The following is a 9311-nucleotide window of genomic DNA, read 5'->3' on the forward strand; positions in this document are numbered from 1 at the left end:
CTACAAGTAAAATATCTTTTTACAGAGCTGAGAATATGATGCTGCTATTAAAAGACTGGAATGTCCTTACTTTTCAGCCTTTTTTTTTCCAGTGGGAAATGGCTTTTTATTGACATCCATTCTTTCACTTTTTTTTTCACTTTTTTACCTTCTGACTGAACAATCCGTTTCATGTAATTTTTCTAATACTAAAGGTTTAACACCAGTCTCATTTTTTATAAACAAAGGTCAATAATAGTTCAGCTATCCAGAGCCCAGGGAAGAAATAACCTTGGAGGGGGAGAGTAAGCTTTGATCCTGGTTTTGGTAATTATGCTGTGGAACATGCTCATGGTTATTGGATTATGTGTGAGGCATGAAATTAGGCTAACAGATGGGGAAAATAATTTGAGAATATAGATTAGAATCTAGCAGATCTGTTTCTGGCTGCTGATGACTCGTATATATCATATACTATCACATAGAAATTTTGACCCTTAGCTCTTCCAGACCTAGGCTCTCCTCAATATGAATCATATTGGTTCATTTTTATTGCTGCTTCCCCCTTCCCCCCACCTCAAGTTTCCTTCTAGTTGAAATAATTGTTTGATGACGATTGGCCAGGAGGGCTGAGCATTAAGCCCTTTGGACAATTGCCTTAATTCTCCTCATTTACGGCAGGCACTTAAATACCAATTTCGAATTACAACCTACAGGATGTCTACAAACCACAGTCATTCAGAACCTTGAAAAATTAACTATATGCTTGTTGTTGTTGTTTTCTAAAGGAAGTCCCATAAGCTGGATATTTAAAACATTCACTAATTTGACAAATTTTGACTACTTACTCTGCACTCAGTGTAGGGGTCACAAAAGAAATAAAAGTCATGGCCTTTGCTATCTAAAGTGGTTTACAAACTCAGTGGGAAGACAAGAACTGTATATGCCACCATGACTAGCACCACAAAACGCATCAGAACAAGAACAAACTGAGTTGTAGGATAAAACTTCTAAAAGAGACCTCAGTCCTCCAAAAACAACGTAGAGTACCCCGACTACTAAGAGGCCTCTGCTTCCTTGCAGGTGTGTCCACTTGGAATAGTTATTCTTTTAACGAGGTGCTAAACTCAGTTTTATTTTTCTTCTTGCTGAAAGCACTCTCGAAATTTTGGTATCCTAGGACAATGTCCTGGTTGCCCTATCCTAGTTACAGCTCTACATACACATCTAAAACATTTTAATAGTGATTTATGATGCATAATCCATACTCTTGATACAAAATATGAATTCATACATAATATCTTACCTACCTTAAGCAGTCCAAAGCAAGTAGGAGCAATATTACCAATTAGGCCTCATTAGCTCTTGATTTTATATTTTGTAATGATTTCTGCTTTGTACTATTAGTCCAATTTAATACATTTTAAAATAACTGTTCAGAGAAGGGAGATCAATGTGGGATAATAGTAATAGTCAAGGAGGGCTTAATGGGAGACTCTGAAGAATGAGTAGCCTTTAGGTAAGTAGAGAAGATGAGGTGGGTTATTTCAGATAGATCAACATGAGAATAGATAGGCATAAAGATTGTGCTGGCCATGATTCGTTTGGGAGGAAAGTGAGTGAAGAATTTATGCAGAAGACAGATTAAATGAGAGAGTTCACATTGGGCAAGAATAAGGGGGAAAAATGAATAGTTGTAAGCAATGAAGAGTTGAGGGCCTTGTAAACCAAGGTTAAGGAGCTTAGAACTTACCCCACGGTGATGAAAAGCTAGCAGAAGAATGAAATGATTCAGTTAAGTTTGACAAATGTGTTAAGTGCAAGGTACCATGCTGGATACTAAGGATACAGAAGGGGTTTACTGGAGCCAGCTGTAACCTGGCTTGGGAAAGCCACTTGTTAAATTTTCAAGGTGAGCATTCACACCTCAGAAATCAGTGAATGGTTTTCAGAGAGTCAGCCGGTAAACATTTGCCAGTACACCTCGGTATTACAAAGATAATAACAGCCTATGTCCTCATAGAAACATAGATTTAGTGTAGGAAGGGATCTTATCTAGTCCATCTCAGTTTTATAGAAGGGAGCGGGAGAAGGAAAGGAAACAAGAGTGGGTGGGAACAAACATTTATTAAGTGCCTACTACATGCTGACCAATTTACAAATGTTACCTCATTTGATTCTCACAACGACCTTGGGAAGTGGATGCTATGATTATCCCCATTCTACAGCTGAAGAAACTGAGGAAGACAGGGGTGAAGTGACTTTCCCAGAGTCACACAGCTAGTTTGTACCAGAGGCTAGATGGCACTCAGGTCTTCTGACTCCATGCCCAATGCTGTAACCACTGAGTTATCTAGCTGCTTCCAACTAGCTTCTAGGAGGAAACTAAAGCCTAGAGAAGTTATGACTGAGTTATGATTCCATAGACAGAACTGCCAGGATTATAAATTATGATGATTCCATTATCAAAGCTCTTTATACTTCAGTGCTGTGGATGATTATACTCTTTTGGGGCGGGGGGGAGAGGAAGAGGGAGGTGCATGAATGGAGAAGGTAAATGGAAATACACAAAGATGCATTGCACAAAAATAAACAAAGAAAATGAGCAAAGATGAATATAGACAAGGTACTTTGAGGAGGGAGAGAAAGCTAATAATTGTAGTGAATCAAGGAAGGCTTCATTGAAGAAGTGGCACTTGAGTTGCATTTTGAAGGACCATGAGGAAATTCAGACAGGCAGTGCTGAGGCATAAAGGGAGATGGTGTGTTGGCTAACAGCTAGGATTTCAACTTGGCCATAACATGAATGGGAAATGATACCAATGAGAGTGAAAAGGTAGGTTGGGCTCAGATTTTGGAGAGCCTTGAATGTCAAACCACTGTATGTGATTCTAGAGACAACAGGAGCTATCCAAAGGTGGTGGATGTTCCTGAGCAGAGGAGGAACATAAATCGATCTGTGCTTTAAAAAAACTATTTTTAAGCTTCTATTATTATATATTTTATCTATTTAGCTTTTTTTTAGGATGAAATGGAAATGAAGGAAACCAGGATCAAGTATATCACTCAACAAGTCGCTACAGTAGACCATGAACAAAGCGATGAAAACCTGCACCAGAGTGGTGGCTATTTGAGGAGGAAGAAGGAGCAAATGTGAAAGATGTTATGAAAGTAGAACCAGCAGCATTTGGTGTCTGATTTGGATAGAGGAAAGAAATAGGAGAATGAGAAGGAAAGGTTGAAGGCGATTCTGAGGTTACGAGCTGAGTGACTGAGAGGATGGAGGCAGCTTCAACAGAAACAGAGAAGTCTGGAGGCAGGAGAATCAATTCTATTATGGACATGCTGGCTTTGAGATTTCAAGGGCATATCCAAGTGGAGACACCCAGCAGAGAATTCAAGAAGTAGGACAGTTCAGGAGAGAAAGTAAGGCTGGATATTTTAATACTTTAATGAATTTGGTAGTCATTGGTATGGCGATCGTAACTCAACCCAAGGATGAGTGAGATCACCATGGAAGAGTATAGCAAACAGAAGAGGCAGTTGGTCAATACGCATTTACTACAAAGACAGAACCTTGGGAGACACTTATACTTTGAAAGATAATGAGGCAGAAGAACCCAGAAGAAAGTGTCATGGAAGTCAAGAGAGAAGAAAAATGAGCAGGAGAATGAGCCATTTATGTCAGAAGCTTCAGAGAGGTCAAGGAGAATGAAGAAAGAATAAAGGGCACAATTTTTACAAAGTTGTTTTTTTTATTTTAACCATTTGCAGTCTAAGAAAGTCATTTCAGTCAAGTGGAGGAGTCAGAAGCTAGCTGAAAAGTGAGTGGGTGGTAAGGCATTGGGGGCGATGAGTATTGACTACTATTTCTAGGAGTTTGACAGTAAAAGGCAGGAAAGAGATAGGACAGTAATGAAAATGATGTTTTTAGGAAGATTGATGTTTCCTCTTGTAAGGAGAGTTATAAAGAAGAGAAGCTAGTGTTAGGAAAGCTACTTTGGGAAATTTTGCTTGAGAAGAAGGCCATGAATAGAAGAGCATTTTAAATGGAAAGGAATAAATGGATTTGAGCTATGCAGAAGGAACAATTGGTAGACTTTGAAGCTGGTTAGATGAGCCAAAGATGGCTCTAAGGTTTTGCACCCAGATAACTAGAAAAATGGTGGTTCCATTGACAGAAATAGTAGTTGAGAAAAAGCCAGTTTGAAGTACATTGGTCAGCATGCAGCAGTTTAAAAGGCTCTCATTTGGGGGGGGGGGCAGTTACCCTTTAGGAAAAATGCAGAAAATTAAGACTTTGAAAGATGAGCAGTATTAGGTAACTCTCATTTTAAAAAGTCTGATTACTCTTGGATAATTTAAGATGCCTTATATTGGATGGGATTGAAAGTCCTGAAAAATCCTCAATTCATTAGTATTATCTTTTGAGACTTATCCAAATGCATTTACCACAAAGCACTGAATCAGATTCCATTAGATTGCAAGAAGCGAATGAGAACAACAGGATTCAGAATTCCATGGAAGGCCACCAGCCAGGGAAGCAAAGGCAACAGATCTGAGCTCAGTGTTTGAATGACGAGGAGATCAAATAGGTAAAGAGCTATAACATATAGAGTGCCATGTTCAGATATGGGAGATTTATTCTGTAACTAAGGATACTGTTTCAGTTTTTCCTTCCAGAATTGAATTTTTGAAGAACACATACTTTCTGGGGCTTGGTGTTTTCCCTGTAGAGCTCCATTTCTCACCTCAGGGTTTCCAACTTCAGGTGAGGCTGTTAAGTAGGTTAACAGGACTGTACCGGGTCTTTCCTTTGTTAAAACTGGAGATTTTCTGAAATTCTTCCTGGAAATATTTGCCATCTGTGCACCCATCTCTTCACGTTGCTTAGGGAATAGTCAAGAAATGGCATCTTCCTCCAAGAAAGGTTAAAAGGAAACCTAAACTATGTTTCATAATAATGAAGATGGTTTTTATGTTTTTGAAAAATCACACTTAGATATACAATTTTCAAGTCCCCTAGAACAGTTGACATTTTAGGAAACATTAAATCAGTATATCTTGGGCCCAAATTCATAATTGTGATTTTTAGATTTTCTCTAATACAATGAAAATTTGATGCACCTTTATTTTATGTAGGCCACCAACAAAAACAAAACACAGATAGGTTCTATGAAGAATATGATTTGTCAATCAGCAATTTGTTAACCAAAGTATAAAGTCTCAGCTTCATCAGTTGGCCACATCCAGGCCAGGTGCTATTTGATATGGTTCAGCTGCCAATAAATGTAACATGATGCCAGTATTAGTATCTCTCTCAGGCACTTTGACACTTCCATTATGTTTGTATGTTTGCTTTATTCTCTCTACTAGGTTATGAGTTCTCTGAAGGTCTTGTTTAGCTTTATATTTCTGGCACATAACACAACTCCAGGATATAGTAGGTCCTAAATAAATGTTGAATTGAACTGAACTTCTAACTTAAAGAGATTTTCCAGTCAAAGCAGACTTCTAGACAACTGGCTGCTAAAGCCTAGTCTTAGGAAAGTGGCCTCTCGTGTCTGTGGCCGTTGCTGGACTAGGGATGCCTTTGTAAGGATGGTTTCATTCTTTGTAACTATATGCCTACTATTATTACAGGGCCTGGAGCATAGGTGATTCAAAGATTCTGAAGCACGGTTAGGTAGAAAAATAGTTAATTTATTTTTCTTAGGCATTCTATGGTTTTTCTACATTATTAGAAGCCCACTTCTATCCTTGACTAGGATTTTGTGCACATCAATATTTTTTGCACGGGATGCTATAAACTGTCCAGGTGATGTTTCATAATAAATTGATATTTCTATAGCACTTTGTCTTCATGGGATCACAAAATGTTAGAGTTGGAAGGAACCTCAGTGGAAGCTGGCACTAAGCTACACCAGACAAGTGGCTATACAGCCATTGTTTAGAGAGCTCCAGTAAGGAGGAACCCACTGCCTCCCAAGACAGCCTATTCCACTTAAAAGCATGAATTATAAGGAAGTTTTTCCTTATATCAAGACTAAATTTGCTCCTTTGCAACTTCTCCCTACTCCCTCCAGGTCTGCCTCGAGGCCAAAACATCTATCCTTCCACAGAACAGCCTTGTACTTGAAGTACTTGAAGACAGTTGTCACGTAACCCCCCAACCTGTTGTTTGGACAGTATTCATGGGGTACTGGCTTAAAGCCCTTACCCATCCTGGTTGTCCCTCCTCTGGACAATTTGCTGTTTACCAGTGTCCTTCCAAGAATGTGATCAGAATAGGATACAATACTCCAGGTGTATTCTAAGCAGGAGAAAATGTAGCTTGACTCTTTCCTCCTCCTTCCTGGAAGCTCTCCTTCTCTTGATGCAGCCCAAGGTCACATTTGTATTCTTGGTTTCCATGCCCCCCCACTGTTAACTCCTGTGGAATTTGTAGTCCATTAAAATCCTCCACAACTGGTGCTATGAAGTTGATTTCTTGTGCCCAAGTATAACTTTACATTTACCCCAATTAAATTTAATCTTTCTCAGCTCAGCCCCATGTTGTGGCCTGATAAGTTGTTGGGGATCCTGCCTTGGTTACCAGTGTGTCAGCCCCCCTTTCCTTGCATCTTGCCAACTTGGGGTCATTTGCAGATTCAATGAATATGCTGCTGCTGCCTTAAAGGTGGCTAGGAATTCCACGGGGCAGAAGGGAGGAGGGAGCACATTCCAGACATAGGAGTACAACCCGAAACACGTGCAGAAGAAATCAAGTCAGCCATTTAGTCTGAAATATTGAGTATGTGAGACGGTGGGATTTGGAGTCAGTCTAGAAAGGTTGGAGGCAGACTGAAAAGGGCTTTAAATGCCAAACCAAGACATTTGTATTTTATCCCAGATGCAGCAGGGAGCCACAGAAGCTTCTTGAGCAGGACAGTGACATGGTCAGATCCATGAAGGTGGAATTCAAACTCCAAGTCCATAGCTCTTTCCACTATACCAAGCTGCCTCTCTATGTTTGCAATATTCCCTTCAATATCTGTGACTTTATTATTGATTCTGAGCAAAGTATGATTTTTCAATCTTACCTAAGATCCCTTCAGTTATAAATCTGTGATTCTCTGGTTCTGTGACCCTCCAATTATACCCCAAAGAAATGTCATCTAATTAGTAGTCGTGTAGTGGAAGAGATTTCTGTAAATATTTTCCTTAGAGACATGCTACATAAAAGCCATTTTCCAATGGTCTTCAGTCATTTTGGAAAGAGCTTAGTTTGGGTAAAATCATGCAGGGGCCCCATTCATTGAGCAGACATTTACTGCCTGCTCAGTGCAAGCCACTGTGCTGTTCTCTACACTCTTGTGCTTTTTTTTTTCCCTTGTGAAACAAGGATGAGGCAGTGCGCTTGAATGTCACGGTGCATGAGGAGGTTCACGGAATTCCCCATTCTGCCCCAGGGAGATGCTCTTTGTGATGTTCTGTGTGTTAAGTAGAGTGGAAGTACATTATTTGTAGAAAGTGGCTTTCAGTGTAAACCATAACCACAGAGGTACATCTCTGGTTCATTATAAGATTTGATGCACAGGAAGTGTCTGGGTCTAATGAGAAAACTTTTTAACTTTCCAGATGACAGAACAAAGGAAGCAGAAACAGAGAATCGGCCTTCTAGGACATCCTCCTCACATGAATGTCAACCCACAGCAACCAGCATAAGTCAGTGAAATAAAGGGGTAGTATTTAACCATTATTATTATTATTATTAATATTATTATTATTTGTGTGAATAATGCTAACCAGAGGTTCAGATTCAACCACTAAGGCTACATCTATGTGTTTAGTACATTTGTAAATACCCAGTTTTATACTGTATGTATATGATTGCTACTATAAAGATTTGGGTATATGTATTGTAATTAGAAGTGTTGGCACAATGAGGTTTCATTTGTGCCAAAAAAAAAATATATCAAAAATGCCTTTTTTTGGAAGGACTAAAGAAAGCACCTGAATTGCACTTGAACAGGATTATAGATTTAAAAGTATGTGACCTGTATTTTGTATTTAAAAAAAAACTAGAATAGCCAGTATTTATGTTTTTATACAATTGTGCAATATGAATTATGCAATCACAACATGTTTGTAACTCCTGAGTGTCCAAAAGGGAGTACACATCTTTGAAGCCGGTGTGTTAAAACTCTGTAATAAATGGTTAAATAGCAGGCAAAGAAGGCAGCTGCCAAATTGTATTTGTAGCAAGTTTCAGGCCCCAGGCGTTTTGTACTACGTAATGATCCCACGATGATGCCATTTTCATGTTACTGGTGGCATCGGTGCCTCGGTCTTTCAGTGATGTTGCTGGAAAGCTATAAGCTCTTCAATTGGTATCCATAAAAAAAAAAATCTTTAAAAAAAAGTCATTTTAGTTTTTATACATTATTTTATGCTTCTAAATTATTATTGATCAAACTGATGATTTCTTTAAAAGCAAAGGGCCAAAGTAGAGGCTCCAGCAAAAGCTTGTGAAGAAGTTAATGAATTTCTTAAAGGGAACTTTTTTATGCCAAGTTGAGGATGAATGCACACTGCTGGCCAATCAGTGTCATCTCCTGGGGTGGGGTTGTGCTGTGCTGTAAAGGAATGAATAAATGATGGTTTCTAGATTCACCGATCCAAATGCAGGATTGATTTTTCTTATTTCATCACATGCGACATGCTGTACCAATTAGAAGTTTTAAACAGACATGCATTATGCCAGTTGAAATATACACTATATCCCATTAGGACTTGTAGTTGAGCACTGACATGTAATACTTGTGAACAAGCCACAGTATTTTGGTTTTGTTTTTGTCACTTGGTTTATTTTTCTTGACGGCTGAAAAAGTATGAAAGGAAACTTTTTATATGTGTCGCCTAGTTTTGTACATGGACCTCATTTTAAAAAAGATGATTTCTCTGCAAATAGTTTTAAAATGTATTGAAAGCAGAGTTACAAAATGAGTGCTACTAAAGTTTGTAAATGCATAAATAAAAATAGATATTTAAATAAATGATGCAGAATACTACTATATGGTGATAGACTGATGGTGTTTGTTTGAGAGAATTCAGTGTTTCTTTTTCCACACTTAGGCACTCCACATAAATTTTCTATGAAGCTCCATTTCAATAAGCAGAAATACAAAAGGCTTGGATACAGATAAATTGAAACATTGATTGCCTGATTGAGTGGGGCTAATGTGGAGTATAAAGGAATACTCTGCTCCCCCTAATTCTGCTGAGAACATGCCGCATCTGAGAACCAGTACTGGGACATACTTAATACAATATTCATTCATTCTTCCACC

At 38.6% G+C, this 9311-nt stretch overlaps 1 protein-coding gene across 9 annotated transcripts in view; it reads left to right on the forward strand.

Annotated features, from left to right (window-relative positions):
- Window positions 1-9035, forward strand: part of ITPR1 (inositol 1,4,5-trisphosphate receptor type 1) — a 393174-nt gene extending 384139 nt beyond the window's left edge. For all 9 annotated transcript variants that reach the window (XM_078152159.1, XM_078152160.1, XM_078152161.1 and 6 more), the window contains one exon: window positions 7600-9035. In XM_078152159.1, coding sequence (XP_078008285.1) covers window positions 7600-7686 — 87 coding nt within the window. In that variant the 3' untranslated portion in view covers window positions 7687-9035. The remainder of the gene's footprint in view (window positions 1-7599) is intronic.
- The last annotated feature ends 276 nt before the right edge of the window (window positions 9036-9311 follow it).

Source organism: Phascolarctos cinereus, unplaced genomic scaffold (genome assembly GCF_003287225.1).
Source record: "Phascolarctos cinereus isolate Bilbo 61053 unplaced genomic scaffold, phaCin_HiC Scaffold_4;HRSCAF=312, whole genome shotgun sequence".
Classification (NCBI taxonomy): Eukaryota; Metazoa; Chordata; class Mammalia; order Diprotodontia; family Phascolarctidae; genus Phascolarctos; species Phascolarctos cinereus.